This window comes from Rosa rugosa, chromosome 2, assembly GCF_958449725.1.
Source record: "Rosa rugosa chromosome 2, drRosRugo1.1, whole genome shotgun sequence".
NCBI classification, from domain to species: Eukaryota; Viridiplantae; Streptophyta; class Magnoliopsida; order Rosales; family Rosaceae; genus Rosa; species Rosa rugosa.
In genome coordinates, this window is record NC_084821.1 from 64,594,729 (window position 1) to 64,620,656 (window position 25,928).

The window sequence follows — 25,928 nt, forward strand, 5'->3', positions numbered from 1 at the left end:
TCACATAGAACAATTTCTAAGAAAGAAATCAAAATGCAACCCATGCAACTCTCCTTTTCCACCCTTAGAATATCAACTAATTACAACTCTAACCCCAACCAGGTCTGCAACTCCCCAACTGCTTCATTGTAATAAAAGGCTGCTTACTTCACCATGAAGTCAAACACTCACTGACAGAACACCCTCACATGATTCAAGAAGCTCAGAATCACAAAACCCAAATCTCAAAGCTCCCAAAAGTCCCATTTTGAGGTTGAAGAAAGCTCAGAATGGGTTTCACAATGGGTCTGAACCTGCTTCTCTTAATGGCCATGGTGGCCACCAACATTCTCTCCCTCTACCACCTCTCCTCCACCATCCAATCCCCCAAACAATCCCCCCCTCCCAAAAACCCAGTCCCTGATCACCTCCTCCACCAGCTCCACACCATACGCGCCACCATCAACCACCTCACGCGCAGCCACCCGCCTCCACGCGCCGCTTCCTCCTCCACCTTCAAACCCTCCTCGGATCTCCTCCTCTACTCCCGCCTCTCCCCAATAGCCTCCTCCTGCCACAACCACCCTGACCTCCTCAACAAGTACATGGACTACACACCCTTCTCGCTCTGCCCCGCCGACTCCGACATTGCCGAGACTCTCATCCTCCGCGGCTGCCACCCCCTCCCTCGCCGCCGATGCTTCTCCAGAACGCCGCAGAAGCCCACATCTTCACTTTCTCATGACCCTTTCGCTTCTTCTCTCCCGGATCAAAATGTCCTATGGGACAAGTACACCTGCAAGAGCTTCAGCTGCCTCAACCGCCACCATCCCACCTCCGGTTTCGATTTGAACGGCGAGCTGACCAATTTTATGACCTACAAGTCCGAGCTGGACCTCCCCATCCCGCAGCTCTTCCAAATCGCCAAGGCCGCCGGGGCTGTCCTCCGCCTCGGCCTCGACATCGGCGGCGGCACCGGGACATTCGCCGCCAGGATGAAGCTGTACAATGTGACGGTTGTTACCACAACGATGAATTTTGGCGCGCCGAACAATGAGGCGGTGGCGCTGAGGGGGCTGGTGCCGCTGCACGTGCCGCTGCAGCAGCGGTTTCCGGTGTTCGATGGGGTGATGGATCTGGTGCGGTGCGGGCACGCGGTGAACAGGTGGATTCCGGTGACGGCGTTGGAGTTTTTGTTGTATGATGCGGATAGGGTGTTGAGGGGAGGAGGGTACTTGTGGTTGGATCATTTCTTCAGCAAGGGGGTGGATCTCGAGAAGGTTTTCGGGCCGTTGATTGGGAAGTTGGGGTACCGGAGAGTGAAGTGGGCGACGGCGAGTAAGAATGAGAAGAATGGGGAGGTTTACTTGACTGCTCTTCTGCAAAAGCCTGTCTCAAGATGAGGTTCCAAGCTTCAGGTACTAAACTGATAATGAGAAGTGGTTGTTTGTTTCGGCAGCTGTTAGTATGTCTCTTCAATCTGAGTTTTGTTGGCAATGTGGGTTAGTGCAATGAGTAGTTGTTGTGTTAGCTGAATATAAGTCTGCTTCAAGTAGATCCAGAGTTGCATCACTCTTTTAGTTGATATGATGGCATTGAAATTTTCTGTCGGATGAAATTTGATGGGACTTTTGCTACCGAAGTTTGAATTAGGTGAGATCTTTATGCAAGACAACAGTAGCAATAAGCTCTTTCATTGCAAACAACTAACTAGTTTTTCGAGGAAGATCACACCTGAAATGCACAAAGCAGGAAGCATAGCACATTCAACTTGCATTGCCTATCTGCCACTTGAGCAGGAACACACTAATTCTGTAACACCAGCCTACCATCAGTGTGGGTGTTGTAATTACTGGCTTTATAGTAAGAATAAAACTTTTTTCCTGCCCCACTTGACCAAGTTATTTTAGGAAGTGTTTGTTGACAAAAGTTACAATTTGTGTTGTATCTTTTCTGTCTACATACTTGAAATGACATTTAAGTTTGTTTGTTAGATCTCCTGGATATTTAACTAATATAGAATGGTAGAGAGGAACTTCAGATGTGCTTGCTATGTTTTACTGGTGCCATGATTCTTCTAGTAATTTCAGACAAGGAAAAAAATGGTTCTTCTAGTAATGAAGAATGCAAGAGCTGATGTATGTTAAACCTTGGATACTTTTGGAGACAAGGCATTGGCATTTTAATATTCGTAGTATTGTATTCTAAATTAGTCTGACACTGTAACCATAAGGTTTTGAACTTTTGATCATATATGAATATGGGTGTTCTGGTATTTTAATTTCTCAAAAATGGATCAAACTTTTTTCCTGGCCACTTGACCGAGTTATTTTAGGAAGAACTCTTCTAAGGTTAAGTAGCAATACAATTTGCTAACAGATATCCTGCTGTTTGAAGGAAATTTGAGTGCGTTTCCTGGATATTAGACTAATATAGAATGGTGTAAACGAACTTCAGATGTGCTCTAGGTTTTGCTTGTGTAATTGTTCTTCTTTATGCACAATGCATGTTAAACCTTGGATACTTTCGGAGACATGGCATTTGCATTTCAATTATTGTAGTATAGTATTCTAAACTAGTCTGACATTGTAACCATAAGGTTTTGATCATATATGAGTCATACTCTAGATTACCTCCATTACTCAGAGATGGATCATTCCAGTATCTATTTTATGATATGTCAAAACTAATGCACGGTTTCAAGATTTTTCTGTTCAGACAAAAAGAAGATAAACCTGAGCTTTTGTATTTAGACTAGGAGAAACTGATGGAGAAAGTTCCCTGGTTGTTTGATGCTGTAATGGCACAGTGATTCTTACATTTATGCAACTTTCAATCTGACGACTTTGTGATGTGGTTTGGTTGGCTTTGCAGGTTTGATGTCAAATTTTGCTGTCGATGAGGACCTCAGCATGCAGAATCACCTTTCCCTAGGAGTGCATCATTAACCAATGAAGCAGAATATATTAACATCATCTGAGGTGGGTTAAACATTTAGCTACTTATGAACAACTGTGGAATGTTACAAAAAGAACATTTTATAGGATCATGAGCAGGGTGTAAATTCAGATGAAGCCCCAGAAGAAATGTAAAATGGCCTTTTGTTGGCCTCTTGACTGCTTGTAAGATTTATTCCGATTAGTTCTTTAGATACACATCTGCAGAAAGGGAAATTTATAACCTTTCCATTTAGTTTCTGATTTATTTATTTTTTCAACAACGAAAAGAAGATTTCCAAACAAAACCATAAATCCAGCTGATCTGGAATGCTGGTTGAAGTGTTATAAAGTGGGGATTCCGTGCACATAAAGCTTGACTACCAAAAAAGAAGTTGAGCATACTCCCTGGAAAGTTGCATTATACTTTTGAGATTTTGACTTGCATCTTCCTTCAGTCTTTAATCTTTACCAAAAGACCGGTTGAATAGTCTTTCCCCCAAGACATTGCGGGCTCAATCATACACAGATATTAGGATGATCCCATTTCGAAGCGAGATAATCGAAAGTATGACGCGTATATGATCAACAACTGATGGTTATTATGCTACACTATTTTGGCATATGAATCAATTTGCTAAGGTAAAGCAGTAATCAACAAAAGACTGGTTAATTACATACAACCTTTCCCCCAAGACATTGCAGGTACAAGGAAAATTTAATTAATAAAATAGGACTAAGAACTTGAAACCTACACCCTCAGACAAAAACTACTGCATGCATAATGATATAATTTCATCACAAAACATTTTAACAGGATCAAGGTCTGGATGATGACCTGCAGCGAACATTTTGTTGTAGCTACAGATAATTTTTTCAACTTAAATTCATTTTCATATATGCAGGGAGCTGCAGATCAGGAAAGTGGCTTATGATACCTTTGCTTCTGCAACATCAGCTATGAGCTTAAACATTTCCGATCCTTTTGTGACGGATTTAACTCTTCTTCACCTATTCATTTTTAACAAACCACTTTCACTCATCAAATTCTATCCATCCACCTAAAGCAAATACATACTGGAAGAGAAGAAACAACAGATACTGTAGGTGATCAATAACTCAGTGAACCACAAACCTATGGGAGTAGATCACCTGCCAATTCTTCAATCAAAGGATGCATATCCTTTGAGTTGCATGGCAAACACTTCTTTGTTGACAACTCTGAAACAACCAGAAAATCGTGTCAGTTAAAATTTAGCATACAATCAACTATTTCACCGTTAGTATTACCAAAATTTGATACTATGCAACAAAAAGCATTAACAACCAATGCTAGTCAGATATTAGATAAGAGTCATTGGACAAGCAAAACCAATTAGTAGGTTCCTTCCCTAGCTATAATGAAGTAGTACCTCTATATTTTGTAAACCAGAAAAGTCCACTAAGGAGAAGAGAAAGCAAAAACAAAGATTCAACCCACAAGAACAAAAGAAAAAACTGAAAAACAAATCCCAATTGCAACCTACAAAACATGACGCATTCATTGCATGTAGTCATTGAACTAACTAATATCCGAGAGAGTACAAGGATTCGTAAAACACTACCAAGTAGTAGTAGGTGACATGTGTATTCCTAACTGCCAAAGCAGTACGTGAACTTTCTAAAGTTTGATCATAAAGGTCTTGGTTAAGCATATCTCAAAGCTGTAAAACAGGTCCGTAAGATTTAGAATAGCCAAGGTAATAAACTTTGACAAACTAATAAATCACCGAGTTGCTCACACAGGACCTTATTTAAGTTTTTGATCCCGTGGACCAGCGATTGCACAGTAGAAAAATTAGGCTTTCCAAGCTATATCTCTTCTCATAAGAAGTGAGGAAATGTATCTGATGCTTACAGGAAATAAAATTTAAATTTCGTGAACGGATGTGTATGGAACAATGGCATCAAAATGGCTTTCAGAGGATTATATCAAAGTAATGGGATGTTCTGCTACATCTGCAGTTCAAGACAATGTATAAGGTTTTGGTATATAAATATTGAAGTTCGGAGTTGCATCTCATTAATTATCAAATAAAAAATGGTGAGGTGAATTAAAGGTCTACACTCACTTTGGCCGGCCAGTGCAAAAAGTTCTAAATCCAGAAACTGTGTTTCTAGTGGATGACACCCCCACATTGTTCTGTAGTATCTAAAAAACTAAGCTACTCGATCGAATAGTATTTTAAGTACAGAATTTCATTCTCACAAACTCAGAAAGGGGAAGTGAAGTACTGGATAACAAAATTGTAAATTTTGAAAGGAGAAAAGAGGATTCACAGTCAATAATTAGACAAAAATAAAATGAAACGAAAGCAGATTCTTTCGGTATAAAATTGAAGGCATTTCATTTCATCGGTTGGATTCAATGCAAAAGTACAAATGATATACCATACAGATTAACCTTAGGCAGACAACTCACAGTCCATTGTGTTTCAGGCATTAAACACAATACAAGTAATATACACACCTATATTTAAATTAAACTCAATACTAGTTTTCACTCTATTCTTTAAATTTTCATCATAATGAAGAACATGCGCACTAATTCCAAAGTAACAATCCTAAAATCAGTTATTTCTAGATTGATCAAGCATTAGCCATTGAACTTCAAAAATATAGGGAATCAGTTATTTAAATTTAACACCTTTTAAGGGTATATATTACCTTTTCAAATTCAAATTCAAATTAACTAAATACTCTTTGAAAGGGATTGCCGAAGATATTTATGTTTCATAAATTGTAAGGATTATACTAGTATTAAATATACCACATTTGACAACAAAAATCCACCAATCAATATGTCACGCCCCGAATTTTAAATACAATTAAAATCCGAAACATGAATTATACAACTTAATAGAATAAACGTCCTGAATTTTTTTCTCACAACAACCACACTTCACACCTCTTAATAATACATCTCACAATTTACAAAGCTGTAAACTGAAACAAAAACTCTAACCCGCACGATCTCCGCCTTGATCTTCCTGACCTGTAGGATTTCCCGCTACACCATTTGAATTTAATAGTGCACCGGGAATTGGCAACAACACAAAACCCGGTAAGCTTTAAAGAAATCTTTAAAGCTCGTATGAGTAAACAAGAAAGAACTGTTGATTTTAAATTACAATTCTTATAACTCAACAACACAACCAACAATCTCAACATCCATGACGCAAACGTCAAACCAATTCAATATCACCACTTTGGTCCTATCTCACAACACTATCACCACTTTGGTCCCATCCCATAACACGTTAGAGCTCTAACTGCCTCGTTACCTCTGACACCTTGGCCTAGGGTCAAGCAACGGCAAAAATACTTCGGTTAACACTATAACCGTCGCGCTTTGGACATCCCCGTCCTCAGCACCATATACTTCGGTTAATAATAAACCGTCGCGCTTTGGACATCCCCGTCCTCAGCACACAACTTCGGTTAATAATAAACCGTCGCACCTTGGACATCCCCGTCCTCAGTACACAACTTCGGTTAATAATAAACCGTCGCACCTTGGACATCCCCGTCCTCAGTACACAAACACTCCGGTTATCCTTAACCGTCGAACTTCGGACACCTCGTCCTCAGAATCCTACTTTCTCCAACTCTATACATCCTCCAATGTAAATCTTGAATATTAACAAGAACTCATCAATCATGTTCATCACATAAAAATATGGTAAGTCACATGTCAATTCATAATAATTTAATCATCCCAATTCCACACTCTTCAATGTCACACCATTCACATATAATCACGTAAATATATATATACGTAATTATCCGCTCAGGGATAATCACTAATACCAACTATAGTTCACATGCAATAAAACTGAGAAATTCATTTGTATAGTAAAAATCATTTTACTTACCCATGGACCGTAGTTGATCAAGTCCATATGATTTTAAAACAAATATTTATTCCATAAATATTTTCACGCAATTACGACAAAATAAGGTAATTAAATTTATTCGGTTCGTAATATGAACCACGTGAGGTTTACTCACCTCTAATCCAGCTGCGTCTTCTAAAAAGCCAAATACATCAATCCGAATCGTCCACCAAATCAATCCGTCGATAACCTAATCCAATAATGATCTTAACTTAGCCAACAACTCATAAATGTAATTAAACGACGATCCAACGGTCAGATCTGAATATAATGATGATCCAACGGTCGGATTCAAATTAAACGATGATCCAACGGTCGGATCTGAATTTAATGATGATCCAACGGTCGGATTCAAATTAAACGATGATCCAACGGTCGGATCTGAATTTAATGATGATCCAACGGTCGGATCCTCACGGATCGCCCTTAGGATCATCCTCCAAAATTATCACGAAGATCCAACGGTCAGATCTTCCTGAATCGCCCTTACTAACATCTCCACAAAATTATATGAAAATCCGACGGTCGGATTCTCACGAATCGCCTTCCGAATAACTATTTCTCAATTATACGAAGATCCAACGGTCGGATCTTCGCCCGTGACCTCACAAAGTCATCGGGACAGTCATACGATCAACATACTAAAATTTGAAGTAAAACCGATGGTCTGATCTTCACAGATCGTAAACCGAAGATAAAACGTAAAAACCGTAAATAGTAACGTAAAAACGTAAATCCACTATTTATCAACTTTTTCTAACATGACCATGTTATATATCAAAACGCTCGTAAGGATGCGTAGATCATCACCTAGATAATAAAAACTCAAAATATGGTCGAATACGCCGCCACAAGCGGCGGTCAGTGGGCGGTCAACGGCGGTCAACGCGGCGGTCAACCACCTCCGATGCAAAAGTCGTCAACTACAAACTTGTTCAAAATGACGAGTTGATCCACTTTCATAACTAGCATGAAGTCTGAAAACGAAAGGAAGTGGTCGGAAATTACCTAGAACAGTCGAGGTGGCCGGAAAATTTCCAGAATCCGGCGAAATTTGCAGAATCCGGCAAGGCTTGATTTCGACGTCAAAACTTCAATTTCAGGCTTCGATTCCTTCTAGAGAGTTGTTAAGAAACTCAAGACGAACGCATTGGTTCAAGAATCACAGAAAAATATGGTCTGTAGCTCGAGATATACCGATCGAAAGCTTCGGTGGTCGGAAAATTTGCAGAATTTTGCAGAATCCGGCGAGGGCTCCGATCGACGTAAAAACTTCAATTTCAGGCCTCGATGCCTTCTAGAGAGTTGTTAACAACATCAAGGGGAACCCACTGGAAAAAGAATCAATCAAAACGATGCACTACAGCTCGAGATATCTTGATCGAAAGTCTTCGTGGTCGGAAATTTTCCAGAATCCGGCGAGCTTGAATTCCGACGTAAAAACTTCAACCTCAGGCCTCGATCCCTTCTTGAGAGTTGTTAATAATCTCAAGGTGAACTCACCAGGCCAAGAATCACAAGAAAAGGTGGTCTATAACTCGAGAAAATCGGATTCGAAGGTGGTTTTCGAATTAAAGCCGGCCGAGCTCCGACGAACGTGAATCCGGTCACTCCAGGTGCGATCCTTCTAGGATGATGATCAGCATGTTGAGGTGAGTTCAGGGAGCTAAGGATCGTGAGTTTTGGTGGCCGGAATTAGGAGAAAACCGGCGTTGACTGTTTTTGGCTCAAACCTTGCAGCTCCGGTTTGCCGGATTTGAGGCCGTTCCGGGGAAAGTGGTCACGTCCAGTAGCTAGACGACGTCGAGGCGAAGCCGTGGACACCTCGAGAGCGGCTTGAGGTGGCCGGACGGTGGCGCTGCTGGCAGAGGAAGAACGCCCAGAAAGAAGAGAAAAAGGTCGGGGGAGAGGAGAGAGAAGAGAGAAAACCGGGGGAGAAAATAGAAAGAATAGGAAATTTTGGGATTTAAGAAAAATTCCAGAAATTCTCCATATTTATAGAAAAAAAATCCCGATTTTCAAATATTCATAACTTATTCATACAAACTCCGAATATTGCGTTCAACATACGCACGAGATCGTATCGACGAGCTCTACAACTTTCATGAAGAAAGTTTTCCCAAATTCTGTACGTATAAGAAGTCACTTTTTAAGACCCCCTAAATAACGTTCGTTTTCGAAATAAAATCGTTCGAACTAATTCCACAACTCCTTCAAGCTTCGTATTCGTGCCCACGCCTACGAAATCATTTCCAAAATGACATCGGACGTTAATTTGAATTTTTCGGGTATTACAATCTACCCTCCTTAAAGAAATTTCGTCCCGAAATTTAAGCGCAAGTCAATTCCTCTCGATTAAGGTTGACCTAACCATAGAATCTCCATCTTTTCCAAATCTGTAGTAATCTACAGAGCCTCAGCTCTTTGTATAAAAATACATTCCTATGGCCACTAAATCCTTTCATCACAAACGTAAACTCACACAACAACTGCTCAACAACACTCCACATCACATACACAAAATCGTCACATGGATCATCTCATAGATCCTCACATAGATCAACACTTTGTACTGGCATACAAGCACAGTAAACACTCCCACAAAGTGTTTCGCTACTCAATTAGCATCACGGTAAGTCTCTATAGTAAAACTCAAGCATGCACCATTCTACACAACAATAGAGATGCATCACTCAAAACAATTCGTCCCCAAAAGCACGCCAATAAAATATGTTACCCAGTGATGATGACTTGGGCTTGCTCAATCCTTGGGCTAAGCATTAGGGCTGGCCAATTGGGCCGAAGAAACCGAACCATCCACATTTCGAACCGGCCCGAACCAATTTGGGTTTAACATTTGGGCCTACCATTCGGGCCGAACAATTGGGCTTAACATTTGGGCTTACCAATCGGGCCGAACAATTGGGCTTACTATTTGGGCTTACTATTTGGGCCTACCAACTTCCAGCTCGGCTACGGTATGAAATTGTACATACCGTATATAAGTATGTATACCGTACAGACCGTATATACGTATGCATACCGTACAGACCGTATATACGTATGTATGCCGTACATACCGTATATACGTCCGTATATCAAGCATATACGAGATCCAAAAATATTTGTAAGAGGTAAGGTTCGAACTCCCGACCTCGAACACGAAGGTTTTGCTCCCAACCACTGAAGCAAGAGCTGCCTTCATTAATATATGCTCACGTGTTATATTTATTATGTCATAAGCGACATAAATAAAATAACGGGAGAGGCAAGGTTCGAACCTCTGACCTCTTGTACAAGAGCTTTGCTCTTCAACCACTAGAGCACCAGCTGCACTCGTTATTCTCCATGCAACTCCTTTTATTTATTCTATCATAAGCGATAGAATAAAAACAAACTGTCGGTACACTCCACGTGCCACGACACGTCGCTTTCGTGATTTACGGAAAGCAGATCCCTTTCGGCGAAAGCTGTCTGCCACAGCGTCTCGAGATTCGCTCGGTCCCCCTACACGCTCTCCACGCGCCCACAACTTTTCCGTGTTTTTGGGCGACTTTAATCCAACGCGTAGTTTGAATCTCTGAGATCGTCCATCCAACGATGGAGATCTGCTCACCTTGTTCTATAAATAGGTGCATTCGGGGAATGAGACTATTCACACCAAAGAAAAGAAAATTTCCCCAGAGTTTTAGCCATCCTCTCTCAATTCTCTTCTTCCATCCGATAACTCAAATCTCTTCTTCCATTCTCACATTTTCTCAACCCTATCTTGTGCTCTATATAAACCTCCTTTTATCTCCTCCAGATTTTACTCGGTTTTGTCTAAGCGTGCAGTTTCAAATTCCTTCTCCTTCATCATGGTTCGAACCAAGATTACCGCTCGCATGAGCGTCAATCAACGCTGTGTTCTCTCTTTAGAAGAAGAGGGTCGTCAAGCGGCCGCTTGCGCTGGCCTCACTCGTCCTGGAGACCATCGTCCTATACGTGAGCGTAGCCGCAGTCCCCCTCCTCTGCCTCGTCGTTCTCCCAGACTGCATCCCAGCGAGTCCTCTTCCTCCCTAGCTGCTCGTGCTCCTCGGCCTGTGGCCACCCTGGAAAGCTTGTCAGACTCAATTGATGCACTGCGTTCCTCCCTCCGTGATGGTATTATGGTGACGGATTGGCGAGTCACATGTATGATCGATTACATCACTGACATGAACCTCTCTTTGATCCGTTGCCACACCGCAATGAACAAGCTTGCTCAGGAGGTCAATAACATGCAGTGTCATCCTCCTGGGTTTCCTTGCAAGGAAGTTGTTGCGTCACTCCACAAGGACCCTCCTCCTGCGGCTGAAACCAGCAAAAGGGCTGCCACTCGTCCGCGCACCGCTCCTCATGTTCCTTGGGAAGATCTTGACTCAACCAGTAGTGACTCGCAGGACAGTGAAGAGGTCGATGATCAAGTCACCAAACTCAGGGAGGAGATTGCTGAGCTTTCCCAATCAAAGGGGAAGAAGTAAAAACAATTCATCTTTTAGTTATTGTATTTCTTTTTCTGCATTTTAACTTTCGTTGTACAATAACTTTATTTTGCTTTTGACTTGTAATAAGACTGAATGTATGTGGTAGTCTTTTCTTTAAAAACAACCAACAACGCCACCAAGAATCGAACCTTGGTCACCCATTGCTCTTTCAAAATTAGCCAGCTCTGCTGCACTCGTACTTCTAGTAATTCCTTGAAGTTTTCTAGATTAGTCTCCAACCTTACGTAAGACATATCTTGATTCACCAATCAATACTGGTAAAGCACCTAATATCTCACCCTAACTATACCCCCGTTCAAAATCCTATTCTCACAACATCTGTTCCAATGCATTGATAATACAACACTAGCACCCCTAGGGTTGCAAAACAACATTATCACCTCAGCTCATATGTCGACACAATGTCTCTTCACAATCAACCCTATCACAAGGTCGTATAAATTTTTCCATATGTCAAACCATACACAAAATCTATCATAGAGATATATCCCCAATAATCACTCTCAAAACGCAACTGTAAATCAAGTCACACAAAGGTCTAGCTAAAATCAAGGAATAATAAAGCTAAACACTTCCCAAGCTTTGCATACAACTTTTCTTTTCTTAGAATCTCCAGCACACACCATAGATGCTATTGCTACAGGTACCATACTTTTCCTCACATCGATAATAAACTCTACTACCCTCCTTATAGGTAACCTAAGTATCTCCCAAATTACATCACTACACTCAAAAATCAATATAGTCTTGAGAATTCTACCCCATAATCTCTCACACTCCTTTCATCTTGAGTTAGTGAGATCAATTCTCATTCCAACTGCTCATATATTCTCAATTTATACTAATAACTCAATCTCACACAAGATTAGTATAGTTACCTCAAAGCCACTTTAAACACATCACCCATGCCAATTACCAAAACCCCACTAAGACATCTCGTTACAAAACAAGATATCTATTATTTGACATGTACATCTCATCCAAAAACATATGTACGTCCAACTTAAGAAGGCAAACTTTCTATCCATTAATACTCGTATCCACACTAGGTACGTGCATAGGTCCACACCATGCCTTCAACCAAACACTTCAACAATCAAAAGAACCTCATTTCCATAAAACAATTCTCACTGACTCAACAGAGTTAAATCCGAAGGTTTCCATTCCTTAAAGATTATAACTCGCGGCAACTGAACTCATTCTAATACGAACTTCCAAAACAACTTTAAGGTTCAATGTACTACCCCTTTCGAATATCCATCACCTAAGAAGTATAGTATGCTTGGCTAATACACGTATAGCACTTAAAACATGGCATGAGTCAAATACAAGTCCATATTAGCCAAGTCAATACTACATGGAAGGTATTCACGTTCCTAAAACGACCTAGCGGCCTAAACAACTCCCAACACTCACGCATACCCAATGACTTAGCCAATACCGAAGAGCACACGATGGGGATCCGCTGCAGACGGGCCATCACTCGGAAAGTATTGACACATCACCAAATATGCACCTTACGCTCTGATACCAAACTGTCACGCCCCGAATTTTAAATACAATTAAAATCCGAAACATGAATTATACAACTTAATAGAATAAACGTCCTGAATTTTTTTCTCACAACAACCACACTTCACACCTCTTAATAATACATCTCACAATTTACAAAGCTGTAAACTGAAACAAAAACTCTAACCCGCACGATCTCCGCCTTGATCTTCCTGACCTGTAGGATTTCCCGCTACACCATTTGAATTTAATAGTGCACCGGGAATTGGCAACAACACAAAACCCGGTAAGCTTTAAAGAAATCTTTAAAGCTCGTATGAGTAAACAAGAAAGAACTGTTGATTTTAAATTACAATTCTTATAACTCAACAACACAACCAACAATCTCAACATCCATGACGCAAACGTCAAACCAATTCAATATCACCACTTTGGTCCTATCTCACAACACTATCACCACTTTGGTCCCATCCCATAACACGTTAGAGCTCTAACTGCCTCGTTACCTCTGACACCTTGGCCTAGGGTCAAGCAACGGCAAAAATACTTCGGTTAACACTATAACCGTCGCGCTTTGGACATCCCCGTCCTCAGCACCATATACTTCGGTTAATAATAAACCGTCGCGCTTTGGACATCCCCGTCCTCAGCACACAACTTCGGTTAATAATAAACCGTCGCACCTTGGACATCCCCGTCCTCAGTACACAACTTCGGTTAATAATAAACCGTCGCACCTTGGACATCCCCGTCCTCAGTACACAAACACTCCGGTTATCCTTAACCGTCGAACTTCGGACACCTCGTCCTCAGAATCCTACTTTCTCCAACTCTATACATCCTCCAATGTAAATCTTGAATATTAACAAGAACTCATCAATCATGTTCATCACATAAAAATATGGTAAGTCACATGTCAATTCATAATAATTTAATCATCCCAATTCCACACTCTTCAATGTCACACCATTCACATATAATCACGTAAATATATATATACGTAATTATCCGCTCAGGGATAATCACTAATACCAACTATAGTTCACATGCAATAAAACTGAGAAATTCATTTGTATAGTAAAAATCATTTTACTTACCCATGGACCGTAGTTGATCAAGTCCATATGATTTTAAAACAAATATTTATTCCATAAATATTTTCACGCAATTACGACAAAATAAGGTAATTAAATTTATTCGGTTCGTAATATGAACCACGTGAGGTTTACTCACCTCTAATCCAGCTGCGTCTTCTAAAAAGCCAAATACATCAATCCGAATCGTCCACCAAATCAATCCGTCGATAACCTAATCCAATAATGATCTTAACTTAGCCAACAACTCATAAATGTAATTAAACGACGATCCAACGGTCAGATCTGAATATAATGATGATCCAACGGTCGGATTCAAATTAAACGATGATCCAACGGTCGGATCTGAATTTAATGATGATCCAACGGTCGGATTCAAATTAAACGATGATCCAACGGTCGGATCTGAATTTAATGATGATCCAACGGTCGGATCCTCACGGATCGCCCTTAGGATCATCCTCCAAAATTATCACGAAGATCCAACGGTCAGATCTTCCTGAATCGCCCTTACTAACATCTCCACAAAATTATATGAAAATCCGACGGTCGGATTCTCACGAATCGCCTTCCGAATAACTATTTCTCAATTATACGAAGATCCAACGGTCGGATCTTCGCCCGTGACCTCACAAAGTCATCGGGACAGTCATACGATCAACATACTAAAATTTGAAGTAAAACCGATGGTCTGATCTTCACAGATCGTAAACCGAAGATAAAACGTAAAAACCGTAAATAGTAACGTAAAAACGTAAATCCACTATTTATCAACTTTTTCTAACATGACCATGTTATATATCAAAACGCTCGTAAGGATGCGTAGATCATCACCTAGATAATAAAAACTCAAAATATGGTCGAATACGCCGCCACAAGCGGCGGTCAGTGGGCGGTCAACGGCGGTCAACGCGGCGGTCAACCACCTCCGATGCAAAAGTCGTCAACTACAAACTTGTTCAAAATGACGAGTTGATCCACTTTCATAACTAGCATGAAGTCTGAAAACGAAAGGAAGTGGTCGGAAATTACCTAGAACAGTCGAGGTGGCCGGAAAATTTCCAGAATCCGGCGAAATTTGCAGAATCCGGCAAGGCTTGATTTCGACGTCAAAACTTCAATTTCAGGCTTCGATTCCTTCTAGAGAGTTGTTAAGAAACTCAAGACGAACGCATTGGTTCAAGAATCACAGAAAAATATGGTCTGTAGCTCGAGATATACCGATCGAAAGCTTCGGTGGTCGGAAAATTTGCAGAATTTTGCAGAATCCGGCGAGGGCTCCGATCGACGTAAAAACTTCAATTTCAGGCCTCGATGCCTTCTAGAGAGTTGTTAACAACATCAAGGGGAACCCACTGGAAAAAGAATCAATCAAAACGATGCACTACAGCTCGAGATATCTTGATCGAAAGTCTTCGTGGTCGGAAATTTTCCAGAATCCGGCGAGCTTGAATTCCGACGTAAAAACTTCAACCTCAGGCCTCGATCCCTTCTTGAGAGTTGTTAATAATCTCAAGGTGAACTCACCAGGCCAAGAATCACAAGAAAAGGTGGTCTATAACTCGAGAAAATCGGATTCGAAGGTGGTTTTCGAATTAAAGCCGGCCGAGCTCCGACGAACGTGAATCCGGTCACTCCAGGTGCGATCCTTCTAGGATGATGATCAGCATGTTGAGGTGAGTTCAGGGAGCTAAGGATCGTGAGTTTTGGTGGCCGGAATTAGGAGAAAACCGGCGTTGACTGTTTTTGGCTCAAACCTTGCAGCTCCGGTTTGCCGGATTTGAGGCCGTTCCGGGGAAAGTGGTCACGTCCAGTAGCTAGACGACGTCGAGGCGAAGCCGTGGACACCTCGAGAGCGGCTTGAGGTGGCCGGACGGTGGCGCTGCTGGCAGAGGAAGAACGCCCAGAAAGAAGAGAAAAAGGTCGGGGGAGAGGAGAGAGAAGAGAGAAAACCGGGGGAGAAAATAGAAAGAATAGGAAATTTTGGGATTTAAGAAAAATTCCAGAAATTCTCCATATTTATAGAAAAAAAATCCCGATTTTCAAATATTCATAACTTATTCATACAAACTCCGAATATTGCGTTCAACATACGCACGAGATCGTATCGACGAGCTCTACAACTTTCATGAAGAAAGTTTTCCCAAATTCTGTACGTATAAGAAGTCACTTTTTAAGACCCCCTAAATAACGTTCGTTTTCGAAATAAAATCGTTCGAACTAATTTCACAACTCCTTCAAGCTTCGTATTCGTGCCCACGCCTACGAAATCATTTCCAAAATGACATCGGACGTTAATTTGAATTTTTCGGGTATTACACAATAAATGAAATGGGATCCCTCAATAAAGATTCGAAATTCAAAGGGAAGAGATAATTGCGGCATTAATGCAAAAACCAAAACTAAATCGATCGATCCTTAAATATAGTTGGCCGGTTGAAAACACACTAATTGTGAGATAAAAGACCATAGTTATCCATCTTAAACTTTATTACTGGATCAGTTTTTATTTATTTTTATCGGATACTCGATCAGCTTTTACAAATTCAAAAGTTAGCATACATATGAACCCTAAAACGCTAAAACATAGGACACTAACCATAAAACCAACGGAATTCAATAACAAAGTTTAGGGAACTCAATCCCATGCACTCAGGGAAACGTGATTGAATCGAAATAGGATGTGAGATCCCCAATTGACGTGAGGATGTACTGCCTCTGCTCATTTATAATATATAAAATATAAGTACATATATATATATATATATATATATATATATATATATTTATATTTATATTTGAGCATTTAGGGTTTAGTATGGAGGATAATGGAGAAAAAGTTGCTCGCCGGAAAGGTCCGTCCATCGTGGGAAGGAAACGGAAGTTCCGATCACTAAGTAAGGTAATGGAGGATACTGCAGGAAGAAGAAAATGGGCCAAGTTAGAGGTGGACTGCTTAACCAATGTGTTTGGAAGACTAGGAATGGAGTCACTGCTTTTGAATGTGCCTTTTGTCTGCAAATCATGGCACAAAGCAACCCAGGATCCTCTGTGCTGGCAAAACCTCTCATTCCCAGAGTTTTTACCACTACTCGAACCCAAGAGTCTCGGCCCGGAGCCATTTTACTACAAGTTTGTTGATAAATGTCAAGTCAAGAAGAACACTACTTTCTCCATCAGTGCTTTTGTAAGGATGGTAGTGGCTCGTAGCCACGGAAAGGCCATCGAGATCAAACTCCCTGGCTTTATAACTGAAGAGACCTTGAGGTACGTTTCGGATGCATGTCCCGGGATTAGGGTTTTGTGCATGCCAGATGATATAGTCATTTTTAAGCATTCTAGGCTTATTGCGAAATTGATTGGCAAGTGGAAGATGTTGGAGCAATTGCATTTGGGCGGCAATCTCAAGAAGATTGTCACACTTCGAGCACAATTGGATAAGCAAAGGACAAATGATTTGTTTGCCATGGGAGATTATTGTTCGTGTGAAACCATATTGGACGAGATCGTGATGCAGATTGGCATTCACTGCAATCATTTTGTAGGTCTCAGAATTGCTCATGCTTATATTGATGAAGTAGAGGCATCGATTATTGCGGAATCGTTGCCGAATCTTAAATACTTGTGGGTTGAAGAGTCTCACTTTGAAGGGGACAGTCTTGTCACGCTAGTGCGGGGCTGCAAACAACTTGAGGTTTTGGATGTCACTGACTGTGGAGAACTTGAACACAGTGATGGTGATATGAAGGAAATAGCAACCCTTGCTAAGGGCTATGGTATTGAATTTCTATGGCAAGGTGGACGTGAAGATGCTGATTATTGTGGTCTTGATTTTCAGAACCGGTCGAGGAAGTTGCTTTTAACCAAGGTTCGTGTGAGACAATGTCCACGGATGAGCACCGGTGGAATGGCACCATCGAGGCTCCTAGCTCATAGAAAATAATGCATTTGTCTTCCTGGTGACAATGTCCTCATTCTCATTTCTAAGCTGAAATTTTCTGTCCATTTACTTTACCTTGCTTCGCCTCTTTTTTTTTTTTTTTTTTAATTGCAGCTTCTTGTAATTCATGAACTTTTCTTTAGTATTACTGGAGCCAAAATGCCTAGAATGTAAGATGGTTTCATTGTGACACTGGACTAAAAAGCTGAACTGATAATACAATGCTATGTAGTTTCTGATGCACACCTTAAATATGCATCGTCTATATGCCACTTGAGCAGAAACAGGGCTGTACTTCTGAACATCAGCTATATATATATATATCGCCACAAAATTCATCAATGCGGGTGTTTTAATTATTGGTTTTCTGGTTTCAAAGGGTACTAATTTTTTTTCTCCAGGGTGGACCTGACCATGTTAATTTAGGAAGATCTTCTCCTACATATAAGGTAAACTAGTGAAAGAAATTCCCCAAACACCACAAATTCTGCTCTCTGAGAGGAAATTTTGAATTATTTTTTACACTGCTATAGAATGGAGGCATGTTTGCTGTTGCCACGTAAGAAGTTGAGAGTAGATTCACTCCACCCGTGACTTCGTTCTCAACACCTGCATCGTCACCAAAATGTTAGTAATCAAAATGTCGAATAAGTCATAATTAAGTGAATATTTGTGTAAATATCCTTACAAATGCATAAAATACATATCCTTACAAATGCATAAAATACACATAGATATATAGGAACAAAACTAAACTAGGGCAAGCGATCTAATCAGCCTAAAGCCAAGTACAAACTCAGATTGGCCGAGCGAACTCCAGTTTAGCATCTCAAATATCAAACACCACAACTCTCACTCTCATGTCAGAGACCAGCAAACACCAAACATACCCTTAAGTTACTATATACAAAATCATCACAAACTGATTTCTCTGATCCCTTAAAACAAATATCCAGAGACTAAAACTAAACCGCTGAACTAGCTTGACTTCGAACTGCATGTCAACGTACGGACGGTACGGTTGAGTTTATTATTCTTGCTTACTGAACAAAACTTTGAAACGTATGTGATTGTCTGAAATAAGATCCAACAAGATCCACTTGAATGAAAACGTGCCCTAGATTAAGCAGCGCTATTACAATTACAAAAAAGCAATCTAGCTTACAAATTAAATAACAAAATACATGATAAAGTTGCTGACAGTACGTGCTTGTATGGTGAGTGATCGACCAGCTCTACCGTGGACCTTGTTGCCAAGCCATTTATATTTGTATGTTTTGGTCATAGTAAGCACAGAAAGTTTTACAAAACAATATCACAAGCCATGAGATTGCATAGATGAAGCATGCTATGCATTTGAACCACACATCCGGAAACGGAATTGTGTATGGATATGAAGAATGCAGTGACTCCAAAGAAGATGCCAAATCGCTCGAGTACCTGAGCAACTACTGGACAGTTGGAATGAACTGACTTGCTCATAAAGAAACAAGTAAAGGCAAGCAGGATGGCCAGGTTGAGAAAGTTGAAGACTATAGAATTTGGACAGATAGGAGAGCTATCCCAACTGCCGATGCTAAGCTAAATACAACAATTATCTTTGCCCAATCTAGGTTGTGGTTGTGCGGTGCTTGATCAGACACTTCTTCTGGGTCACAATGAGGACTATCAAATGGGTTCAGCTTCTGAACTAGCTGGAGCAATTTAACTGCAGTGAAAGCTGAACTACGTACTGGTGAAATGAACTTGGGTGATAGTCAGAGATAAAAAGATGACAGCCAATTAAGAGGAAGTAAAAAAGCGGAAAACAAGCAACTAAATTTGATGATCGGGCTCCACTGCTTCTGGGTCAGGAGGAGTTGGAAGACCGCCATGAAATGGGATAAGTTTCTGAACTAGCTGCAGCGCGCAGTTTTGTACTAGCAGCAGCAAAACTCATTTTGGTGGCAAAAAAATAGAAAGCGAAGAACAAAGAAAGGAAATTAAGCAAGAGATGTGAAGGAGGAGTTCTAATGTTTGCTTCATATATAGGTACGTTGAACGATTTGGAATTTGGTGAACAGCTCGGTACTCTATTAAAAGGTTGAACGCGACAATAATTTGTGTAAAAGATAAGCGTAATCTAATGACATAATTCCATTGTAAGCGTACGATTCAAGTAAATGTGTCTTGGGCTTTCTTCTTGAAAGTTTATGTACTGATATGTCACTATGTGTCTTGAGCTTCCACCACACTTTCTTCTTGGTATGTTGTGTGTTTAGAAACACTTATGCACTCTCATGATATCATGATTATGAAGTAAATTTTGTTTTCTTTGTCCATGGAGGTTAATACATACAGATTGTTGTACATTTTGCATTTTCTTGTGCCCAAGTAGTAGTAGTGTGACCTCGCCACCATGGGACTGTTGCACTTTCATCTAACTTCAGAAAACAAATCGACTTAAATGTAAAAATTATGTACGTACTCTCAATTTTAAATATAGATTCAAAGACGATTGACCAAATATTAGGAGAACACTACTGATATATGTGTGAAGTAAATAGTAAGGGTATAACCCAATGCTAGTGCATATACTACAATCCAAATCCAAACAAGTCTTTTTTGTTTTTTTTTTTGCGCTAAACGGCAACTTCTTCAGCTATTATTTTAACTTAAAAAAAAAGACGATGAATCAAAATATATCTGTTACAAGTTACATATATAAATTTCCCTCCTAGCTTTAAGTTCCTTGACGTACGCAAATATTGGTCAATAGTCAACTGCAGAGTTCTATTCAGTATTGACCATTGAGTATAGGGCTAGTTTGGGATTGCTGTGACTTTAAAAAAAAACTGATGCTGCTGTGTTGTGAGAATAATTAGCTGTGAATTAAAACAGTTTCTTGTTTGGTAAATAATATTTTTAAAAGTATTGTCAGTATATAAAACAACTGCATAGCGTGTTTTGATCCCAGCAACTTCTAAAAGCAACCTCTGGGCTATTTCTAAAATCTGCTGCCAGTGACCTATAACTTTCAATTAAAGCTGCTTTTTATTTATTTACCAAACACAATAAAATCTAAAATTTTGAACAAAAGCTGATTTTTTTTAAAAGCGAAGCAATATCCCAAACGGGGCCTTAAAAAGGTCAGTATAGGCTACAAGGAGTACACAAGCGGCTAGTGCTTTTGTAACGGCTTATTACCCCTATTTGGAATAGAGAACGCATGCATCTGGTTTCTTGGAGTCTCTTAATACAAGAAGACGAGCATGCGCTCACGCAATAACCTGCGAACTATTATCTATGTATAGTAATCTTTGTGACAGCAATATTACCAAAACTATAAGAAAAAAACAAAAACAATTTTAGTAATGTGCTTACAACATGGCACGAAATCTATGAGACAATTCAATGAAAAGAAAAGGAGTTCAGTCCATGACAGAAACTGAATATGTTGTTGATCATAACTTGGTTCCTGCTTTAAGAGTCGGAAGCAAAGGTTGATAATCAAAACAGGAGGCACTCAAGTGCTCTAATGAAGGACGCAGAATCAATAGTAGCACTTCCATAGTACAACACAGGTACAACACAGGAAGTTCTATCAAAACCAAGTTCTTCATTAATGTTGGAAGAACAGTCTTCTTGGTGTTCACTATTTCCTTGCTTCCTTCTATTATTCTTTCCAAGAAATGGCAACTCGCTACAAAAGGGTATTCCCAAATGCCAAGTGAAAACGATAATGGTCTACAATAGATGTGAAGTCTCCTTCTAGAAAGATGTAGTAAATGAACAAACTTTTATGAGTCTGCGGAACGACGCCGATACATATACTTTTACGTTCCCCAAACTTTTACGTGGTGCCCAATCGTCGAGCCTGGATTTGACATCCTTGAAGAGAGACTTAAAAATGAAATTATTGACAATCAGGTCTTTAACACCATCATACAGTGCTTCGAATGCTTTATCTGCAATCTAAGAAAGTGATGACAGAGTCTCAGAAATTCAATTGAGATTTTATAATCTTTCCCAGCAAATCGAAGATTACGTTTTCGTATCCATTGATTATCTTTCCCAGCAAGTAGAAGGAACCGCCTCCGATTGAAAATAGATAACGGCATGGGATCGCTATGTTTGGCGATCCGGATTGCGAACGCCCCGCGATTGGGTTCGTGGGATCTAGAACGTGGGTCACCGGCAAGTACAGCATTTCCGGTAACTCTGCCCCATCTACATCAGAGGACTTACACCGTAGAATTTAATTGGAAAAGAAAAATATATATAAATAAAAAATCAGCTAGTAAGAGGAATTTAAAAGCAAAAGCTAAACTAAAATGCAAAATAAGAGTAAACAAATCAAGAAAAAATGAAAATGATTGAAAATATGGTGTACTAGGAGTCTAAGGACTCTGTTTCAAATTTTCTTTCAAACAAAACATTTTTTACCAGGAAATATATTGGCCCTCCCAAAAAAGTTGTTTTGGACTCCAAATTAATAATTTTATTATTTTCAAACACTAATAAAAAGAATACATAAGTATATAACAACTTTCTGAAAATGTCAGTAACATTGTATGTAATTTGATTTGCATTACTAGAATAATTGAAACACAACTTATCAGAGACGATAAAAATATAGAAGAAAAGACAAATTAAGTAAATTTATAACACAGCGACATACCTATTATATAGAAGCCGGTACAGATTCTTATCATTGAGTATGACTCCGTTCTTGCTGTAAAAGTGACAGGAGGAGGCTGAAAATGAAAACTGGTGGCAATCCACCACAATTAAGTGTTCCAATGAAGGACACTCAAGATCAACAGTACCACTTGCACCATACAACATAGGAAGACTCTTCAAACCAAGTTCTTCAATTTTGGAAGAATCGTCTTCTTGTTGTTCACTGCTTCAATTACTTTCCAATAATGTCAGTTCAATTACTTTTTCCAATAAAGGGCACCCCTCTACAAAAAGGTCTTCTTCTAATTGAGAAAGACAATGGGCTACATCAGATGTGAAGAGACTTTGCAGCAACTGGCAATGGTAAAAGGTCAAACTCTTAAGACTCTGAAACATTACCCGTGAGACAAGACCACTACATATGCTTTCCAAATGACTTAGATCCAACAGATGCATCTCTCTCAGTTTTGATTGTTTCGGCTCAAACTCTTCGCATCCAAACACATATTCTAATTTATGTATACTATTTATATATAGTTCCTCCAGATTTGGTGGTCTCTTTGAGAAATTTGATACCTTCCCCAAGTTATCACAAGAAAGTACATGAAATAACTTCAGATTAATGAGAGACTGAGGTGGTAACTCGCCAACACACAACTCTTTCAAGCAGTTTAAGTTCCTCAGATGCAACTGTACCAATAAGTTCTCAAACACCGGTCATTTTTTTACCCATCTTGTTGTGTTCATCAAGACTTCCACCTGATATATAACCATCCACGTTCATCGAGACTTCCACCTGATTGTTTCGGCTCAAACTCTTCGCATCCAAACACATATTCCAATTTATATAGACTATTTATATATAGTTCCTCCATATTTGATAGTCTATTAATTTAAGAAATTTGATACATCCCAAAGTTACCACAAGAAAGTACATGAAATAACTTCAGATTAACGAGAGACTGAGGTGGTAACTTGCCAACACACAACTCCTTCAAGCAGTTCAGGTTCCTCAGATGCAATTGTAACAATAAGTTCTCAAACACCTGTCATTTTTTTACCCGTCTTGTTGTGTTCATCAAGACTTCCACCTAATATATAACCATCCACGTTCATTGAGACTTCCACCTGATTGTTTCGGCTCAAACTCTTCACATCCAAACACATATTCCAATTTATGTAGACTATTTATATATAGTTCATCCAGATTTGGTAGTCTCTTTAAGAAATTTGATACATTCCCCAAGTTATCACATAAAAGCACATGAAATAACTTCAGATTAATGAGAGACTGAAAAGTTAATACAATAAGTTTAACAGAAAAGAATTCTTCTAACAAATACTATAATCGAATGAAACAATATTCATAGTCAAGCTATAACATGACAAAATTTCCAAATTAGCTAGCCAAGACCATTTGTAGAAAATAGAAAAATACTTTAGTAAAAGGGCAGCGATGACACATTGTCATAATTTATGGAAGTTGGATTGCTTAGACGAATAATTAGATAATTTCTTGGAAGTTTGAAATGTGAAGGCGGGCTTGAGCTGATCGATTATAGACTATTAATATTAATGTTTATATACATCGATCCAAACTGCAGACTCAAATTGTATTATGTGCTTTTGGATATTAGACAGATCGATGAGAATAGATGAGAAGTTTCCAGTTTTTATATGTAGTATATATATGCTTCAATGCTTGTAGTTTGAATGCATGTTTCCTGTTCCAATTCACCTAATTTACAGGTAACACTTGGCAACTCGCCCGTGCAATTGCTGAGAGTCTATGTTTTTTTCCCTGAAGTATTATAAAAACCAGTAAACATATATACTATTGTCTCAATCTCCTCAGGTAAAGGTTAGTGGCAATCCTGCAGTAGCTAGGCCAAGCATTCACAACATTTGGTACTTGTAAGGTATACCAAAGATTATAAGAATCTGATACTAATTGATACTCACGACGAACATACAAAACAAAACATCACCTAGAATGAAAGGGCAAGGTCTCTAGTTTCCAGTATTTTGCTCTTAAACAGGCATTCCCTTAATGTCGATTGAGCCGTCTTTTGTTTACAATCCATTACCTTCATCCTGAAGATAACATCATAAGTTCATAACATATTGTTTTTATAAATCTATAGATACCAGGTTCTCTGCAATAGAACCCACAATCCCATAGAACAATTGAACCAATCTCTAGATACTAAACCAGACTCGGACCATTTTGATTGAACAACATCCCAAAACAAACCCAGAGCAACATCCCAAAACAAACCCAGAGCAATTCCTCCAAATCGCCCCACGCAAATCCAAGTCTCAAATGTCTTCCTAAATGATAACATGAGTGAATGAAAACAAATAAACAAACCCAGAAAAAATCAAAATTGCTTAGCAACTAGTTCGATCCAAAATATAGCTGCTACACCATGTCTGTAGAAGTTTTATCGGATCTTACTCGATATAGGAACTTCAGATTTGCCTTCTAGGACTCAAATGTAACGGACAATGTAAGATCCAATAAATCTTCCAGACGTGGCATGCATTTCAATTTTACAGTACTACATGCCATAATAGTATAGCATTGTAACCATCAGTTTTTGATCATATATGCATCATACGCTAGATTATCTCAGTTACTGTGAAATGGACTTATTTGATCTAGCTGTGTATAATTGGTCAGTTCCTTTTTTTTAAGAAAAGGAAGATTTTGAAGATAGACTTGGAACTAGTTAAGTGTACTTGAACAAGGAGAGAATTGGGAGAGAGTTCTTTCTTTGTCTGACTGTGTAATCCCACAGTGATTCTTACATTTGTAGCAACTTCCGGTCCTAATACTTTGTGATTGGTTTTCGTTGCCTTAGCAGGTATTGCTGTCAAATTTTTACCGCGTTTAGCTGATAAAGAACTGCGTACGCAGAAGTGAAGAGAAATGGAATTTGCTTGATTACGAACACATATTTAAACTACTAAAAGCATAGAGATGACAAACAAGGTATGGGAGACAAGATTTTCATCTTGATGTATTTGCTTCAGATTTGTCTTGGCTTGTAGCATAAGGATGGACATTGGCATGCTTGTGAGCATAGTGCAGAATTGCTTGAGGCTTCAGTCTGTTCTGGTGCTTCAGATATGATAGAGTATCTTGTCTGATGGTCCACTGCATTGTTTGTATGATTACTAGGATTGCTGGTATGCTGGAATTCTTCTTCAGGTCTTCAGTCCTGTATTAGGACTGATATCAGTTTTCAATCCTAAATTAGGATTGTGCTTGGTTTCCAATCCCATACACTTAAGAAGATGGAGTACTTTATTAACCAATGAAGCAGATTATATCGACATCT

The 25,928-nt window shown here is 39.5% G+C and overlaps 1 protein-coding gene across 1 annotated transcript; it reads left to right on the forward strand.

The window, feature by feature from the left end:
- Positions 1–89: 89 nt before the first annotated feature.
- On the forward strand, positions 90–3,161 carry LOC133729327 (probable methyltransferase At1g29790). Its single transcript, XM_062156830.1, has 2 exons — positions 90–1,397; positions 2,854–3,161. The coding sequence occupies exon 1, from the start codon at positions 270–272 to the stop codon at positions 1,380–1,382; it is 1,113 nt and encodes a 370-aa protein (XP_062012814.1). The 5' UTR covers positions 90–269; the 3' UTR covers positions 1,383–1,397; positions 2,854–3,161.
- Positions 3,162–25,928: the final 22,767 nt, after the last annotated feature.

Excerpts from the sequence above, each read along its gene's own strand:
- LOC133729327 (XM_062156830.1), top strand. The coding sequence starts at position 270 with ATGGGTTTCACAATGGGTCTGAACCTGCTTCTCTTAATGGCCATGGTG.